The following is a 20308-nucleotide window of genomic DNA, read 5'->3' as shown; positions in this document are numbered from 1 at the left end:
GTAGGCATTTATATGCATGTATGAGTACTTTCATTCTGTAGCTTCTCCAAATTTTATTTCATTCGCTTTCTGCCACTTGCCACCCCACACAGCTACAGGCATACATACATATATAATATTCATATACAAGTACTCGTATATATCAGCATACATGTTCGCATACGGCTTCGATTCACATACGTACAAGCATTTACCTCACCAGTGTGTTCCTGCGACAGCACAGCCTTTTACAGTAATTTAGCTTAGTAGTAAGTAAGCAAGCACATATTTTTGGTAAATATTTATGAGTTTTTGAGCATGCATATACTTTTCGACTTCTGTCGGCTGGCTGCTGGCTGCTGAATTTGCTGTGCGCCTGCTGAGTGAATTTTTATAAATACTTAAACTTTTCGGCACGTGCTGTGAATTTTACATACAAACCACACACACAGTGTTGGTTATAGGAAACCATGTGACAAAATAAATGGGGTTAAAGTAGCAATGATCAAACTTTTGCATTTATGTGCACAGCATTTTGGAGTTACATGCATTTGGGGAGGAACAGAAAACTGGTTTATGTGAAAATTAATTAAGTTCTTAGTTAAGAAGATATTTAAAAATATTGTTCATATACATAATTCATATATATATATATTATATGTATGAGTGTCAGGGTGGTTAAAAAATCAAATGCTTTTTTCGCTTGATACTCAGAAAAATTGGTTGGTAGACAGAAGAAGATGCTCATTCGTAGAAAGTTCTGAAATCGGACAACTACATCAATTAGCTCTCATACAAACTGAACAAAAGGAATTAAGTCCTTATAAGCAAAACTTTTAATCTTATGATACCATATCTCCAAAAGATCGATATTTTTACTCTAAAGCCACGTTTTCATTGACCTTCTCGTATGGATTCTTGCGTTATCTTGCTGAAAAAAGGAAGATTTTTGCAAATGACTGTGTATATAGGTTATCAGATTTGTTGCTAATACTTTCTGGTACTCGGAACTATTTATTCGGCAAGAAGGGAATGCCAACGGTACCTTCCGCGCATATGTGTGCCTTCGTCGAAATTGCGCTTTGCAAAATATCGCGTTTCCTTTCGTAAATCTATCCAGTAGTCCAAAAAGCCGTTTGGATCAACAAGGTTGAACTTTTTCTCAACGGAAAAAATGACCCAGGACCAATAGTAAAGTTTTTTGTAAGCGCATTGTCTACTTTGCCGCAACCGTATTATTCAAAAATTTATTTTTCTTAATCTTAGCTGATGCCAGTCGTTATTCAAGTGATTTCGGGCAAAACTGAGACGAGAGACTTTACGGTGTGCTTTCAAGAGAGGCGCTTTCTGCTTTTGCTCACGTACAATGTTAGGATTTCGTTTCACTACACGTTAAATGGTTGAAACTGCTGTAAAAATTTGGTTCTCTCTTTTCACTTTCCATATTAACGTAGTTTTATTTGATAACTGTTGACAATTTTCTTTCTCCTGTCGCGTGTTAATAATTGTTTTTTTCGACCAGAGTAAGTTCTTTGGCCATAATTTTCTTTCTTAGCCAGGCAATTACACACCACTGTTACCGACCTTCCCAAATTCCGAGCAAAGGCGCGATTGGTCAAACTCTCATCATTCAAAGTGTCTATAGCTCCTTTCTCTTTATCGTTAAAACACTCTCTTGCCTTTCATGACTTGGCTAATTACGCACTTTTGGGGATGCACCCCTCGCGTCGGTTGGGCGGCAGGATGGTAATTGCTGAGTTAATATTAAAAGTAATTTTAAATGCATTAAACAAAAGAAAAAATTGAGACTCCATTATCTAATACGTCATTGTCACCTAGATATATACATGTATATATACATATATATATATATCTTAAATATAATATAACGGACTTTTCAATAAGAGCGCTACAAAAGTTTTTAAATAAAACAAAAACGGTTTGGGACATCAGTTCTTTATTCCTGTGAAAGTAAATTCAATGCCATTATGTATGGAACTCGATTTCTTTTGCATGGCCACCACGGGCACGCTTGCAGAAGACGATACACTGAACCCAATTTTCGACGGGCTTCAAGTATAAATCGGCCGATACTGCTGCAATTTAACGTTCGATATCCATACGAAGTTCATCAATCGTAGCTGGCTTGTTGACATAGACCATAGATTTGACGTAGCCATACAGGAAATTGTCTATCGGCGTCAAATCGCACGACCGAGGCGTCCAATTGACTGGGTATTTTCGTGCGATAACACGTTCACCAAACTTGGTTTTCAATAAATCGATTGTGACATTCGCTGTGCGGCTTGTGGCGCCGTTCTCTTGGAACTACATACATATTCTCCAAATCCATATCTTCCCATTCGGCTCAAAAACATTCAGTTATCGTTGAGGGTGGCGATTCGTATTCACACTAACATGCCGGTCTAGATCATCACGGAAGAAGTAAGCCCCAATGATGCCACCGGCCTATTAACTGCACCAAATTGTAATTTTTTCGTCGTGCCAATGGTAACGAATAGAGTACGTGTGGATTGTTTGCGGATCAATAATGCATATCTTGCTTATTGACGAAGCCATTCAGCCAGAAATGAGCCGCATCGCTGATGATGATCTTTCGTTGAAAATCCGAATCATTTTCAAGTTGTTGCTCAGCTCAATTCACGAACATACGAGACAAGCGGCTTCTTACGTCAATTTGATTTTATAAAGATGCAGGCCAAGATCTTTTTGCAATAGAATTCTTAATGTTGAGGCCACTGTCTCTGAATTTCAGTAGTACATTTTAATAATTTCGACTCATTGTTGGATTTTTTTGTCCGTGATGAAATGACAAACATTACTGAAGAGAAATGTCAAAAGAGCGGGAAAAATATGACGTCATTTGCTATCCTTATCGGTTTACTTTTGTAGCGTCCCTATTGAAAAACCCGTTGTTACTCCAAAGAGACATAGTATTTTACAAAGATTATGTTAAATTTTCTAAAAAAAACATTTTAAACACCGCGATTACGACGACAATTCCGGCAATCTCTCGGAAAGTAGCGGCCTCCGCATTGATAGCGGAACTTCTTAAGGGAGCATATGGAGTAAAAATAAAACAAGTAAGCTAAGCAGAGTTCGGGTGTCACCTATCATTTTATACTCTTGCAATTAGAATTAGAAAAGAAGTCCGAGAAATTACTTCATGAAAATGTGTGATTTGGGGGTAGTATTGGCCCGATTCTATCTAGTTTTGCCAGTAACACATTAACATGCCACATACTACAAAATGTTCCCTGAGTTTCATTAAGATACCTCACATACAATTAGCAATCATATCGAGTAAAGTCACTCGTATGTTATATGTTCGCTATATGGGAACTAGGTCAAGTTTTTGCTTAATTTCACATACTCAGCACGAGTTCTCAAGGCTGTATCTCCAAAACTATTACTCGGATTGTCTTGAACATTTAGGACAATATTTTAGAGATGTTATATATATATTTATATAATTAAATACAACAAAAATGATTTTTTGAAGCCCTGAAACCCATGTAACTTTCTGCTGTTGTTGTCTTTGTTACAGTGGCATGGTTCAGATAAGTTGTCATCGAGGCCGTCGAACGGTCCCAGGAAACATGTAAACGCTTCATAGCTGTCGGTGAGAATTCAGATTTCGCATTTACAATAAGGAAAACGTTAAAAATATAATAACTCATCAAACTGTTTTTTTCAATATGTCCACTGCAAAACGTTTCAATTATTTCGTTGAAGAGACAACTGCTTGTCACAACAGAGTGTTATAGCATTGACAGACGGCAGCGTTAAACCAGATTAATTGCATTTTTCGGGATTAATTCAGGAGTTACCACAGCTAACTCCGTTGCTGAATCCAAAAATAACTCTCAAAATTTTAGGGAGTTTGTGAGATTTTCGTTGGCAACATTGTTAAAAATGGCCAATTTTCATCTATTGTGAATGAAATACAAGCAACCCTGACAGTTGTTTATCAAATTCTCAATATAATATCAATAAAACTTCTATGTTATGATGCAGTTTTAAAAATAATGTGTTTATATGTTTTTGTAATAAAAAATGGTTTGGTAAAAATTGGTCGGCTAACAACCGTAATGTTTATCTTCTATCAATTTTCATTGAAAATATTATAAAAAGGACAATGAGCTGTTTATGAGAGTTTCAAACTCGCATAGCTGCCGTCTGTCACCTACAAATTTGGATCTGATTAAGTGCGCAGTTAATCCGGATTAACGCTGCCGTCTGTCAAGGCTATTAATTAACATGTCACTTCTTGGTTGGTTTGGTTTAACGTCAATACAGCATGTAGGTTTTTCACTTTTCATATATCTATCATACTCATATATCTATTATATTCATATATATTATTGTGAAATGAGTTTTCATGCGAAATTTAAATTAAATAGTCTTACTATTTTTTGCCTACAGTAAGTATGGTCAATACAGCCTGTGACTTACCACTTTTCAGTTATCATTCAGTGTGGTCAATACAGCCTGTGACTTTCCACTTTTCAGTTATCGCTTAACACATTCCTTATTTTAAAATGGGTTAAGCGCCTATTTAATCTCTTTGACCCATTTAAACAGCTTTCCATTGAGATTTTAAGATTAAATATTCAGCCAAAGTAAGTGGTAATGCGACATTCATACTCCCACAATACGAAATCAGGCTCAATGAGCCGCAACAGCTGCTGCCTGTGACATAACGAATCCGAGGGATTAAAAAGTTGGTAAAACTGCTTGTGCATATGTCGAGTTATAAGCGTGTAGTAAAATGTTAAGTCACAGCACAGTTAAATGACAAAAGCGAAACTCGCTTAATTAAAGCATGATGTGCATATTAAGAACATTAAAAAACAAAAATTAAATACAATGAAAGGCAATTAAATTTTTATTAATTAATAAAGCTGAGCAAAGAAAAAATAAAAAATGTTGGTGATAAGTTGAAAGTTGGCTAATAGCTGCTGAATTGACTTTGTAGACTACGTCACAGCATTCTACTTCTGCTAGAAACTACTCGATAAGCTACAATTTATCGTTAAGCCAAAGCGATTATAGGAGCTTAACATTATACTTGTTGAGATTAATAGTTTTAAACTTTCAATTTTATGCAACAATGAAATTCTTGCTGGCAAACAATGTTCAAAACAGCACTGAAACACAAACGCTTGATCTAAACGCTTAACGGCATCCAATATTGATAACAGCTTGGTGACTTGCTTTGGTAATAGTTGTCCGAGGAGCTTTTGTTTTAAAGCATGACGCAAAGCGGAAATGCGTTGCATATTATAAAAGGAAGATAAAAGGAAGTTGCAAAAAAGTTGTGAAAAGTTGAAAATGTAAAGAATGAAGAGCAAAGAGCAAGGATTGAATAGGGAAGAGCGTAAAGCAAAGAGCGCAACGACGCGCAAAACTCCTTTGTCAACTATTAAATTCTCGTTCTTCAATTCATTATTATTATTTTCGTAGACAAACTTTTATATTTGATGACCTTAAAAGTTAGTGAAAATAAATTCGAACATACATCTGATATATACTATGTATATGATGGGTAGTCGAAAAAGTCTTTTCGTACTTTTACTCAAAGTTCAAGTTAATTTTTTCATGTTGTTTTAATAATAAATAAATAAACAAATATGTACCATTTTGGTCGACCAACTTTTGCCATTTCTCCGCTAGAGACATTATTCCATCAGTGTAAAACTTTCAGCAGTGTAAATCGAAATTTCCAGAATGGAAGCGAGCGAGCCATTGTTGTGCTACACGAACTGATACAGCATCGTCTTCATAAACCCCACAAATTTCATTGGTGGCTTACATGGCATTCTGTCCTTTTTTATACAAAAATTTGAAGAGCTGAAACTTTTTCTCAAATTTCCCGAATTTAATTTTTGGTTAAATGAAGCTTAAGATCTCACCTTTCCAACACTATGTGGTATGACACAATGTGATTGTTAGCACTGGAAATTTACGACTGCAACGACATCTATTGACAAAATACGAAAAGACTTTTTCGACTACCCAATATATACTCGTACTATTAAATACATGATCCATTCCGAGGTTCCCTACTTTTAGCAAGAAAAAACACATAAACCTCAAATCTAATGCGAAATGTTTATTGTCATTCGAAAGAACATTCTTTGGCATTTATTTTTGTGGATATTTGCGACTTACTCGAAAAGCCTGCTTCTTACATAAGTACATATGAACACTTATCATGAACGCAAACAACATTTTATACAAACTTTTTACACGAAAAAAAAAAAAAATTGAAGAAAACTTCGGCGAAAGAAAAATTTCGAAAAAATCACTTTACCAGGTAAGCATATTCCAGCAGCAAGACGGCATAACCATCCCCGGTTGCTGTTAACAAATGTCTACATTTTTTGGATTTTTGAAAACAAAATTGTTGTTGTACGTATATACAACAAATCTACACATGAGGAAATATGCTTGTGCAGGTAAATAAGTTTCAACTGAAAGTTCTACAGGCAATGTACATAAAGTACCAAGAATCTCCAAATACGTATTCATACAAACATGTATATACGTCATATACAGAGATGTTCGCCTTTCCGAAATTGTTAATTTTCACACTGTTCAAAGAGTATACGGCCCCCTTACATTATAAGCCATATGTCTACATACCACAAAAAGGCTATAAAAGATGATCCAATATGAGGTTCCCTACTTTTTTAAAGATAAAATTTAAAAATTGTTTATTATGATTCGAAAGAACATTCTTTGGCATTTATTTCTTGAAGATTATTTATTTTAAATATTGGCCGCGGCTACATCTAAGATGGTTCATCCGTTGAGTCCAATTACAATTCCAATGACTCCTTCGAGCATTTTGATTGGTAACTGGCGAATGACACGCGTCATGTTTTTGTCCAAGCCCTGAACCGAAACGGGATTGTCCGCATAGACTTTACACTTTACATATACCCAAAAGAAAAAGTCCAACGGTGTGTTATCACACGATCTTGGTGCCCAATCGACCGGTACAAAACTTGTAATTACCAGCTCACCTAAGTGTTCTGTCAATAAATCCATTGATTGATGCGATGTGCTGGAAGTGGCGTCAAATATCGCCGAGATCACAAGCTTAAATTTCAGACATCAAATACTTGGTTATCAATAACGGTCACCATTGACGGTTACGTTCTCACCGGTATCATTTTTGAAGAAATATGAACCGATGATTCCACCGGCCCACAAACCACACCAAACCGCTGTTTTTTTTTGGATGAAATGACAGCTCTTGAGTCTCTTTAAGTTGCATTTCGTCTCAAATGCGGCAATTTTACTTGTTTACATACCCATTGAGGCAGAAGCGGGCAAAATTTGGATCGAGAACGTCGGATCTTCTTGAAACTTTTCAAGTGCTTATAGAGCGAAGCAATGTCGCTCAAAAAGGTCGAGCGGCTTCAGTTCTTGCACAAACTGTATTTTGTACGTTTTCAATTTAAGATCTCGAAGTAAAATACGCCAAGTCTTTCCATACGTCAGTCCGAGTTGCTGCCAATGACGCCGAATCGACTCTCCAAGGTCTTCGTGTGCACTCTCAGCTATGGCTGCTATATTTCCTTCACTGCGTCCTGGACGTGGTCTATTAGGTCGAATAATATTCAATAATGAATGTTCGGTCTCAAGATAGGTGACTGTGTTGTGAATAGTACGCTTAGTAGGTCTATTTTGTTCCCGACTCACACGTAAATTGTCATAAAAACGCTATTGAGAAAATTATCACTACTTGGATCACCCCTTACAAACTTATGTACTATTTCTAGATATATAACAATCCCGAAAAAAGGAAAAAAACTAAGACAATTGACTGACAAGGGAGAGGTAACACTCGTATAATGGAAGGAAATTTATGTTTGAAATAAAAAAAAATTCAGGTAAAAAATGTAAATATCTACAAAATATGTTAATGTAATATCTTTTCTACTTCGGAGAACTAACATCATTAATTTTAATGTATTCCACTGAATGCCTCTGCAATAAATTCTAATAGTAATATAGTGACTTAGCGATTTTAGTTGAAAGTAATATTCGTAGGAAATTCTATGGGTTCGAAATAAAAATTCATTGAAAAGAGATAAGGAAAAATGGTTTAAAAAGTAATTAGCAGGAACTTTCTAGCAACTCTCAAAAATATTACATAATACTGTAAAATAATAAAACTGGTATTCAACAGTTGAAGTTACTGCCTTCGAACGGACGAAAGGAGAGTTGAGAGTTCTACGTACGTAGGCGAAGCAACCAAGCCTTTAGGAAGCTCATTGTGAAACCACCGGGAGGGAAATCTCTCACTCATTATGTCCACTTTAAACCACCCTGTGCTCCTGATGAAGTTTATCGAAACAAAAAGTTTTATGCTTGCTATGCTCAATTCTTCTTCTATCTCTTCACAGCTTCTATAGTCATGCTGACATGTCTGCAAATTAGACAGTGACCTGTTAGCACTCATATTACTTTAATAGCCGTCATGCGAGGTCCATATTCCTATTATACAAAGTTTGTCTGCTTGTTGAGTAAGTCCGTATTGGCTCCACCATAACTAAACTATGGCAGGTTTGTTCAATAAATATCTGCATCTAGCTAGAGGCATTTATTTGTCCACTCTATCGTAGTCTAATTGAAGGATAGTGCTAACTCAGAATAGTTAATCTGCTTTACTGTTACCAGGAATATCACTGCGCCCACGTACTCATTGTGAGTTTATCCTAAAATAGGATCCACTTAAAGATTAAGACATTCTCCCATTATCTTCGATGAAACCTTAAGAAACTTTAGTGTTTTCAAAAGTGTTTGTCAAGACGAGAAGACTTTCTTTAATTGCTGTGATCTGCACTTGGAAGACATTGTAGTTGTCTGGTAGTCGCAGGCACCAATTTCCATTCCATTATTTAACCTAATGAGTTTCATGAGTTGCCATTTCATCCAGAGAAAACAAAAGCTTGTTATGGTTTGTAGGCCGGTAGAATCAGCGTACTCTCGGTGACATTTGATTTCAACAAAGCGGCGTCACTTCCCTCACATTGCATAAATCCATGGATTTATTGAGAGAATACTTCGGTGAGCAGATAATTTTATATTTTGCGACGAACGATCGACCACCAATAACGTGTGATATCACATCGTTAGACCTTTCCTGTGGGGATATATAGAGTCTAAAGTCTATGCGAATAATCATCACGAGTGCCATTCACCAGTTACCAGTTGAAATGCTCGAACGAATCATCGAAAATGGGGCTCAACTGATGGAGCATCTGAACCGTAGGCGCAGACAACATTTGAAAGATATAATCTTTAAAAAAATAAATGCTAAATAATGTTCTTTCGAAGAAAAATAAACATTCCCCATTAAATTTGAAGTATCTGTGTTATTTATTTTAGAAAAAGAAGGGAACTTGGAAATGGATCATTTCCACTTTGGTGCAATCCATTGGGTTTTGGCCGTCTAGTTCGCACAATAAAAATTGTACATATAACATTTTATATTAAATACACAAATTATTGTTTTTAAAACTGCAGGTCAATTGAAAAGTCCCCGACCTGCCATAGTAAGCACACATATTTTAACAAAAGTCGCCTAATTTATCATGATGGTTAGGACTAACTAAAACTTATACGGATTTAATTCTAGTAGCGCCATCTATGTGGCAGGCCGGGACTTTTCAATTGACCTGTTAAATATGTAATGACAATTTTTAAACTTTTTTATGCTTCATCAAGCCATTTAATTGGTAAATTTAGGCAAAAGAGAATGAAATGTCATAATTATAGCTTTAGGAATATATGTATGCAGAACTGTAGAGTGTACAGCCGATATGGCTGCGGACAGTAATGTATAATATATGCATTAGGGTGCTTCAAAAAAATTTAATAAATTCATATTTTAAATAAAAATGATAAATTAATAAAAAAAAAATTATTTAATAAATTAATACATTTTTTAAAGCACCCTAATATGCACTAATTTTTTATTTCAAGCCATTTATTCTTTATGTTTGAAAAACATTTCCGTGCGTCCGCACTTCATGCTATTAAAAGTCCACGTGATGAAAAAGGCATATTCTCCAGTTGGCAGAAAGCCAGCACCCTTCAGAAGCTTCTCATCGATGCGATAATTTCTCAAAACAATATCATGCTAGAAAGAAAGAAAAACAATCTTCACTTGGCGAGTTACTGTTGAAGTGGATAAAAAGCCTTTTTACGTACATTTATCGGGCATGTGTGGTTGACATTCGTGTAGGGAAGTAAGAAACTGTACAAATATTTCACTAAGGGATTTTTTTGTGTTTCCAAAAATTTGCAGCCATCGTAATTCACCTCACCAAAATAAGGACGATAGCCGTTGGACTTTTTCATAAATTTCAGCTGAAACTGTTTGTTGGCGATTTAAATAAAATTAATTAGTATTTTAAATATGAAATTTCCCGTAAGTTTTGAAAATGAGATAAAATTTACTGAATTTACTCAAACACACCGACGTATTCACCACCGGCAGCTGGAATAGTTTCGCGTACACTGAGATTTCATTCACATCACGTTTCACCATACGCAAACGGCACTCGGTGAAGTCCACGCAGCTTTTATCGAGCACTATGCATTTGATGTTCGTAATTTGATCAGCCATGGTCAGCTTCAAAAGCGGTGTCAAACTGGCCACCAAGAATAGTCTTAATAATGTAGTCCTAATGGGCATAATTCTTGGTTTTATGCGGGGAGTGAAGAGTTCTGCGGATTTGAATTGTGTTTCGTTGAACTGAAAGCTCTACTGACGGTTTTATATTTCTTCCAAATTTTATTTATTTTACACCTTCACTTCGTTCGTTACCCGAATCGATAATGAACTCATCAAGTTCTGTTTATAGCTGTATATCTTGTCTAACATATTATCGGAATTTCAATAATCACAACAATTATTTTTATCATAACTCTTAATAAACTAAGCTATTTCAATTAGTAATAAATATTTTATAATGACTTAATGAATCTAGATTTGGTGGATAGCTGCTATTTGGTTGAACGTGCTCTGCAAGATCAATCTAAAATCTTATAACGGGTGATCAAATTAGAGGTACTTTTTTCAATAGTCTTGTCAAGCTGTCATTTTGTTTTTGTTCAGTATTGTTTGGCATTTCATCATAGAAGAAAGAACGTCAACGAATCTTTCAACTTTCACATTCTGTAAAGAATGTTTTTCGCACGCTTCGCTGAACATATGGTTAATATAAGGAGCGTTCCAAAGTAAATAGGACTTTTCGAATCTAGCGCTCCCTGATGGCGCCAGTGCTCGAGTGGTTTCAACGTTTTCAAAGTGGTCGTGAGGACATAAATGACGATCAACATGTGGGCCAATCAAAATCCGTGATCACCGGAAATTCCAACGAAACTGTGCGTGAATTCATCAAAAATCAGCCGGAATCATCATTGAAATTCATGGAAATGGAATTGAACATCACCAAAACATCGATTTATGGCATTTTGAATGAACATTTGGGCTTACGAAAGGTGTGTGCACGGTTTGTTCCGCACAAATTGACTGACGACCAAAAATTGCTCAGAATCCAACATTCGATGGACGATTATTTGACCAAAAATCACATTTTAATCATTAACCACTCCCCATATTCACCTGATATGGCACCGTACGACTTCTTCCTTTTTGGGAAAAATGCATTTGCCCATAAAAGGAAAGCGTTATGCAGACGTAGATGCCTTTCAAAAGGCTTGCACGGGCATTCTGGCGATCATACCGGCCAACGAGCTAAAACACTCGTTCGACATGCTTTTGGACCGTGCAAAAAGCTGTATTGAAGCAAAAGGAGACTATTTTGAATAAAATATATTGATTTTGCCGAAAAAATCATTTGTTCTGTTCTATTTTTTATGTCCTGTTTACTTTGGAACGTACAGTTTAATCGGCCTACTGAGCGTACTATTCGCAAACCATTACCCATCTCGAGTTCCAGCATTCATTATAAGATAACATTCGACCGAATTCAGTATGCAGTAAAGAAAGTCTAGAAGCCGAGCTGCCGTGGAGAGTCGATTCGACGCCGTTCGCAGCAACTCGAAACTTTAATTGAAAGCGTACAAAATACAGCTTCTGCAAGAACAGAAGCCGCTCAACCTTTCCATGCGACATAGCTTCGCTCTATGGGCCCTTGAAAAGTTCCAACAAGATCTGACGTTTTCGAACCGATTTTTTTTCAGCGATGGGGCTCATTTCTGGCTCAATGAATATGTAAACAATCAAAATTGCCGCATTTGGGACGAAGAGCAAACTGAATGTATTCAACAAGTGTTAGTTCACTCAGAAAAAGTAACGGTTTAGTGTGTCATATTTCTTCAAAAATGTTACCGGTGAGAACGTAATCATCAATGGTGACCGTTATCGCACCATGATAACCGACTATTTGACGGTCTTGCTGCGAACTGCGCCGAATCGACTCTCCATGATCAAAATAAGCATGGCACCGCCCACTTTTTGGTATAATTAACTCTCTCTCAGAACCATCTTGACCGATTTCAACCAGATTTGGTATCTATGAAATATTTTTCTTACTTTCTTTTGTCATAGTGTGAAAATAGACGAATTGCATCTGCAGCTAAGCCTAAATATATAATTATATATACGAGGGCAGCTATATATATTCTGGCCTAGGGCAACACTAAGTGTTGTCAGGTGCAATCTGACATTTCCATTGGAAAGTTTGACATTTTTTAGCATAACATCACTCAGAACGTTTTGTCATTTAATCGTGAATTGTTTTATTTACAGCGAATTAAAAAATTCATCTCGGCCAAAAAATGAAATTAGCTCGTGAACATTTTCGTGCGATCATTTTTCACAAGTTTCGACGTGGATTATCACGACAAGAGTGCATCGATGAACTAAAATCTTTGTATGGCTATGAAGCACCATCCTATAGCACTGTGAAAAACTGGTACAACGAATTCAATCGTGGCCGACGCTCGCTCAAAGACTAATTCCGTGAAGGTCGTCCAAAAACAGCCGTTGTGCCAGAAAACATCGATGCCGTACGTGAACTGATAATGCAAGACCGTCATGTAACATACCTTCAGATAGAGGCATGGCTATGCATTTCTCCCACCAGCATACATTCGATATTGCATGAACACCTTGTTCTTGTTGGATCCCGCACAATTTGACAATCGCTCAAAAAAAGGCACGTGTGGACTGGTGTAAAGAAATGCTGAAAAAAATACAATCGCGATGCTTCAAAAGACGTTTATAAGATCGTCACAGGTGACGAATCATGGATCTATGCGTATGAGCCCGAAACAAAACAGCAAACGACAAAAAAAAAAAAAAAATAAAAAATAAAGAAAAACATTTTCGTTGATAAATATGCCTATTTACATTATTAGGCCAGAAATATATATAGCAACCCTCGTGGCCACGCAAATCTTACCACTCAAAATTAAATTCAAGAATTGTGCATATTTGTCTACATTTTATATTGGTACTTTTTACGGTATAGATTTTTTTTTTCTAGAAATAAGTTAATGACATGTTATTAATCAAAAATATTTAAAATCAAAAACAAATCACATTCAGCTATAGATAAATCAATTGAAAGATAGTGAGCTTTACAAAATGAGCTCGAAATGTAAGAGACTGACATATAATGAAAAAGTGGTATTGTTTATATTTTTAATTTATTTTCATTTACACTATATTTGAAATTAATATTTTACTTCATTTTTTTTTATTTTTGTATCACTTTAAAAACAACAAAATCGGCCGCTTTTGTATAAGCACAGAAAAGCTAATTTGTGTTTTACTCAATAAACGTAATAAATGAAAAACTGTAATTATAATTAGATAATATAATTTAGTTTACTTATGCTTATTAAAAACATAAAAAAAAAAACAAAATTGAAGCAAATCTCAAACGAACGAAAAAGTCCGAAAAGAATTTAAGAATGTTTAGTGGTAAGGTTTGCGTGACGATTGTACTATATCATCGAAATTCAGAGATAATATTTTCCTGACAATGGTGGATCTGTGTGTCAAAAATGTATTGAATCGTGTCAATATTTCCTTTAGCTACCATAAACCTAATTCAACGATTTTCGAAACGATACTCGGTGCTATACGCAAAGCTTTTACACTTGATGTTTGTTAACGTCACTTGAGCGGCTGTTGCCAACTCCAAATATGGCGCGAAACTAGTCAAGAATGACATGCCACTTAAAATTGTGTTAAACGCTTGGAGCCTCATAGTGTTGACTTTCATTTGTGATCGCTTTTTATTTCGAAACTCAATAATTTTATTATATTTTAATAAATATTTTACTTCCCTGGCATTTGGGTGTACTGGTACGTAACTAAGCGGATGTTAGTGGCTTAGTTTGACAAGTTGAAAGCTGAATTTGAACCAAAAAAATGTGGATAAATGGCGAAAAATATTGCTATATTGAATGTCATTTAAAAGTCCAAATCGCATCAATACATTAAAATTGTAATAGTATCTGCATTGAGCGCCATTATATTGATTGTTTGGGGAGATTTGCTAAGCTAAACTATTTTAATTTGATTCAAATATTGCTTTGACAACTTAATTAGTCTAGATTTGACAGATAGTCATTATTTTGTTGAAAAAGTTCTAAATATAAACGAATGCATCACGCCAAAGTTAAGTATATAGGACTCACTGCTCTAATAAAGGGAAAATTTTAAAATATGAAAAAAAGAAAATTAAAATAAAATATAAAAAAGAATAAAATTAAACAAAACAAAAATAAATAATAAAATAAAATAAATAAATAAAAAAAATAAAGTAAGAACTGGGATCTTATTTAGCCGAAATTTCGCTAATCCAACAAAGCGGACTAATTATTCCATTATACGACTCTGAGATATTTTCGATTCAATACGTTTGAGTACTTTAAGCCGTGCAACCAAGATGTTGAGAATATTATATGAGGTATATATATATACTCTTTACCCGAATAGCAATATAGAGATCGTTTCTGAAAGTCCAGAATTACATGTCACTATATGACCATAAGAAGTGGCTATAAACTCCGATAGTACAGCTGCAATACTAGCCTTGTACTCGCTGACTGATGGCTCGAGTCTGGTTACGGAATGTCTAGCCTCGTTATCAATAGAATCTAGTTACTTGTGGAAAAGATTTGTTTGGGTACCAGGTCACAGTGGAATTACAGGCAATTGTAAAGCTGATAAATTAGCAAAAATAACAACCAAACCTCGTTGTAGTGAGTCGGAATGACAGCGGTTTGTAGCTCCGCTGTCCTCGTTCGATTTATGATTATGTAGCCTTGCAGGAGCTTGGTGACCGTTGGACAGCCATCGGGTGCAATTGCGGTCATTGCGAAGCAAATCACCACAGAACCAGCGAGCTTTTCACCTTCATCAAGGTAAGTTTTTCCATAATTTTAAGGGTTATAACTGGCTCTGTTGGTATCCGAGCGGTAAAATGTAAAATCTTACCAGATATCAAATCGGATGTTAAATATTCGACGAACTCATTATTTTATTCATGAAACCTCTAAGTTATATAAACCAACATTGAATATTACATCGACAAATACAATTCAACGTTCACACGCTTGACTCTATTCGTCATATATGTACCAACTAAGGCATACTTTCCTTTCGTTAACATTTGTAGTGGATACAATGCGGCGTCATTTAAAGGAAAATTCTTCACCACCAAATAGGGCTGAAATAGCAAAAATTAACGGTGAATATAACACAAACTATATAGTGAATACTTAACACGACTAATAGTACGCTACAAACCTCGTTAAAAGGACAGGTGCGATTAAAATTCGTAAACGGCAGTACTTGTTGATATATATACTGCACGAAGGCATTGCGTTTGGAGCGCATGATCTTGCATATATCATAGAGATTGTTGAAGTGGTAATTTTGGTAACTGCCATTTATATACTTCATTATCATTCCTTGTAGCTGGAGAGGTGAAGAAGTAAAGCATATTTTGAATAAAAGGACACATTGAATTTGCCTTAAGGGGTTATCACCACTTCTGTGTTTCCAAAAATCGATTTAAATATCGTGTGAGATATATTTGGGAATATTTTTCGAAAACCTTAAGTTGATCTGGAAATAGTTTCCAAGATGTGAGCGCGTCTTTAAGCTTCTTAATCGGTTGCCAAAACTTTAAACTCAATTTTCTTGAAACGTTGTTTTCAGACTCGATGAGGACCAGTTCTCCAAAACGCCAGAATCGATCGACTTGCAATTTGGCACGAAGTTCTTAAACGTTTTTTCTGAGTTCCTCCTGTAGATCGACTTTAAGATGAAAAGAGTCCACAAGTTCTCAAAAGGAATTTCCAAAACTTTTTTAACAATTAACTTTAAAATCAACAAACGCGTCTGTCCAACTTGCAAGTGGATATAACCCCTTAAGTTATTTTTCTTTTAAAGTACGCAACGCATATATGTACATATACGCACCGTTATACTATCCAGTGGCCGTTTAAGCAATTTAAGTCGTATATTTGCTACACTTTTACTGTCCAAAGCGCATACTTCGGAGACTACAAAAGATTTGTCGTGAACTTTGCAAATCAGTTGGGTAAATTTCGGTTTTATAGTCTCAGTTGAACTACGAGTTATTAGTAAAATCATTGAAAGTGCGCATTTGAGAGCAAAGTAGTCCATATTTTTGGCAAGTAATTTTCCAACTTCTTCACCAGTAGCGGCTACTTTAAAAGAGCTTTTTCTTTAAATAGCAGAGCTTTTTACTCCAAAAATCGCAAAAAAAATTGAAATTTATTTTTATTATTAAGCTGAGTATGGTAAACTGAACCGATTTTGGAAAACTGTTTGCAATAATGACTGTTTGCTCAACATATTATATAATCATATGTATAAATAATGAAAATTGGACAATTAAAGGTTGTAATTATTTTGAAACGTTCACTTTGAGTGCTCCAATTTATCAATTATAAATCGAACAAGTGAGAAGAGCAAGGTTCGTTCGTTACCGAACATGGTATAGGTACTTTCGCAGCTTTCAATGATCAGGGCCGCGGAAATATACTCAGCTGTTGACAATGCTTTATAATACACAAAACAAAGCGTGAATTTAATATAAAAGAACTCTGATTGATCGGCTTGTGTGGCAGCTGTATGATATACTAGTGCGATCCGAAAAATTTATTCGGAGATTATGGCATTCGGAAATTGTGTCTTTGACAATAATAAAAAGCAAATTTCGTGAACATATCTTGTCAAATAAAAAAGTTTTCCATACCCTGTGGTGTACCGATAGCTGGGTTCTCGACAAATGTGTTTCTACTTGAAGAGAAAAAGAAGTATGCAAAATTTCAGGTCGATGTCCCTAAAACCGAGGGACTAGTTCGCGTACATCCCGGGCAGACCTGGCTAAATCGACTCTGCTCGTCACTTTGATCATTTATAAATATAAAAAATCATAAATCTTATAGGATCTCTGATGTTTCTTTTCTTAAGTCATAAACTTCGTTCTAAACTTTATACTGTTCAGGGTATAAAAATTTGCATTAGCGTTCAACATGCAATATTCGAAGATCCCGAGTAGATCACAATCAAATATCTATTATATACAGATCTCGTATTTATTTGAAAATCAACCTCATTAACTCAAACGAATCAGCTTAATCCAATAATATGCTGGCGGAAACAATCGATCTAATAGAGTTTTTGTCTCTTTACAATACCTCACATCCATATACCGGTATAGACGAGGTGCGTTCAAAAAGTATCGCAAATTTTGTGTTTTTTCAAAAATTATTTATTTATTCATGAATATCTATTTTGTCCCCTTCAAAGTAATCCCCATTAGATAATATACACTTGTGCCAACGGTTTTTCCAATCTTCGAAGCACTTCAAAAAATCATTTTTTTTTATCTTCTTCAGCTCCTCCTTCGATGCCGCCTTTATCTCGTCAAGAGAAGCGTAACGTCGTCCTTTCATGGGCCTCTTCAGTTTAGGGAACAAGAAAAAGTCACAGGGGGCCAGATCTGGGGAATACGGTGGCTGCGGCATCATTAGTGTGTTGTTTTTGGCCAAAAAGTCGCGCACAAGCAACGATGTGTGAGCAGGGGCATTATCGTGGTGCAAAAGCCAATTTTTGTTCTTCCACAAATCTGGGCGTTTCTGACGGATTGCTTCGCGCAAATTGCGCATAACTTGCAGGTAATATTCCTTATTGACCGTTCTTCCCTGTGGCAAGAACTCATGATGCACCATGCCCCTGCAATCGAAGAAAACTGTCAGCAAACTGTCGCGGTACTTTTTGAACACACCTCGTATATAGTGTATAAAATCAAGTTGAATGTTGTAAAATTTTTATTTGGTTATTGATCAAATTGAAAGTTGATGACTCTAGGGAATTGCGAAAGTATCTACATAATGTTCGTTAACGCCCGAACTTTGCTCTTCCCTACTTATTCGATTTATCATCGATAAATTGGGGCACTCAAAGTGAACGTTTTAAAATAATTACAACCTTTAATTGTCCAATTTTCATTATTTATTTGCGATGAATATGCAATATATTGCGCAGACAGACAGTATTGCAATCAGTTTTGAAAAATCGGTGCAGTTTATCATACTCAGCTTGATAATAAAAATAAATTTTAAAATTATTTCTGATGTTTAGAGTATAAAGTGATATTTAAACCAAAAAGTTGTTTTTAAATTTTCGCTACCGGTGAAGAAGTTTGAAAATTACTTACCAAAAATATGTACTACTTTGCTCTCAAATGCATATTTGCAATGATTGTCCTAGTAACTCCTAGTTCAACTGAGACATTAAAATCGAATTTCACTCAACTGAATTGTATAGCTCTCGACAAGTCTTTTTTAGCTTTCGAAGTATGCTCTTTGGAAAGTAACAAAGTGAATATACGATTTAAATTACTTAAGCGCCCAGTGGATAATGTAATGGTGCGTGTTGCTTTATAAAAAAACAACTTAAGGGGTTATATCCACGTGCAAGTCGAAAAACCGCGTTTGGTGACTTTAAAGTTGATTGTTGAAGAATTGTGGACTCCGATCATTCCAAAGCTGAACTTCAGGAGCAAGACTGAAAATAGGTATAGGAACTTCGTGTCAAAATTGTAAGTCGATCGGTTATGGCGTTTTGGAGAACTGTTCCTTAACGACTCCGAAAACAACGTTTCAAGAAAATTGAGTTTAAAGTTTTGGCAACCGATTGAGAAGCTAACAGACGCGCTCACATCTTGGAAACTATTTCCAGATCAACTTAAGGTTTTCGAAAAATATTCCCAAATATATCTCACACGATATTTAACTCGATTTTTGGAAACACAGAAGTGGTGATAACCCCTTAAGGCAAATTCAATGTGTCCTTTTATTCAAAATATGCTTTCCTTTTCCACCTCTCCAGCTACAAGCAGTGGTAATGAAATATATAAATGGCAGCTATCAAAATTACTATTTCAACAACCTTTATGATGTATGCAAGATCATTCGCTCCAAACGCAATGTATTCTTGCAGTTCATATATCAGCTAGTAATGCCGTATACAAATATGAATCATACCTGTCCTTATAACGAGGTTTGTAGCGTATTAGACGTGTTAAGTATTCACTTTATAGTTTGTATTATATTCACCGTTAACTTTTGCTATTTCAGCACTATTTGTATGTGAAGAATTTTCCTTTAAATGACGTCGCATTGTATCCACTAAAAATGCTAACGAAAGGAAAGTATGCCTTAATTGGTACATGGATGACGAATAGAGTCAAGCGTGTGAACTTTGAATTTCATTTGTCGATGCAAAATTGAATATTTGTTTATATAACTTATTTTTATATATGTAGGTTTCATAAATTAAAATAAAAATTTTGTCGAATATTTAACACATTAGTTGATCTGGGATTTGACGACGTCAAGAACTAGATTTTTAATTCCCAAAATATCACATGTATAATAAGTATGACAGAGCCGTTGATTTGGTAATTTAGGTAATTCAACATCTCTTAACCCTTACGATCCGAAAAGCCGTTGAAGTATATAAAACATATTTCGCATAATCAATACGCGTCCTACTGTTCGCTCTATTTCGGCAAATGAACACGTGTTTACTATTTAAAATACCACGAATGTAAAAAAAATATTGTTAAGAATAGTATAAGCTACGAAATGGGACTAATTTAACCCTTTTTAACCACTTGTTTTCTGCGCTAGGTATCTTTGAAAATACACCGGGACACATACGTTCCTTTCGGATAACACAAGGGTTGAAAAATTTTTGCCA

The 20308-nt window shown here is 35.4% G+C and overlaps 2 protein-coding genes across 2 annotated transcripts; one reads left to right on the top strand and one right to left on the bottom strand.

The window, feature by feature from the left end:
• Positions 1-9975: 9975 nt before the first annotated feature.
• LOC126753034 (uncharacterized) lies at positions 9976-10839 on the bottom strand. The gene is made up of 3 exons (XM_050464139.1): positions 10499-10839; positions 10231-10395; positions 9976-10159 (listed from the first exon to the last, which is right to left on the bottom strand). The coding sequence occupies exons 1-3, from the start codon at positions 10715-10717 to the stop codon at positions 10007-10009; spliced, it is 537 nt and encodes a 178-aa protein (XP_050320096.1). The 5' UTR covers positions 10718-10839; the 3' UTR covers positions 9976-10006.
• A 7865-nt stretch (positions 10840-18704) lies between these two features.
• Positions 18705-19836, top strand: LOC126753750 (uncharacterized). Its single transcript, XM_050465419.1, has 3 exons — positions 18705-18972; positions 19436-19606; positions 19684-19836. Exons 1-3 carry the CDS (start codon positions 18769-18771, stop codon positions 19834-19836), a joined length of 528 nt encoding a protein of 175 aa, XP_050321376.1. The 5' UTR covers positions 18705-18768.
• Positions 19837-20308: the final 472 nt, after the last annotated feature.

This window comes from Bactrocera neohumeralis, chromosome 3, assembly GCF_024586455.1.
Source record: "Bactrocera neohumeralis isolate Rockhampton chromosome 3, APGP_CSIRO_Bneo_wtdbg2-racon-allhic-juicebox.fasta_v2, whole genome shotgun sequence".
Taxonomy (NCBI): domain Eukaryota; kingdom Metazoa; phylum Arthropoda; class Insecta; order Diptera; family Tephritidae; genus Bactrocera; species Bactrocera neohumeralis.
The sequence above is the reverse complement of the archived record's forward strand: the minus strand, read 5'-3'. Positions and strand labels throughout refer to the sequence as shown.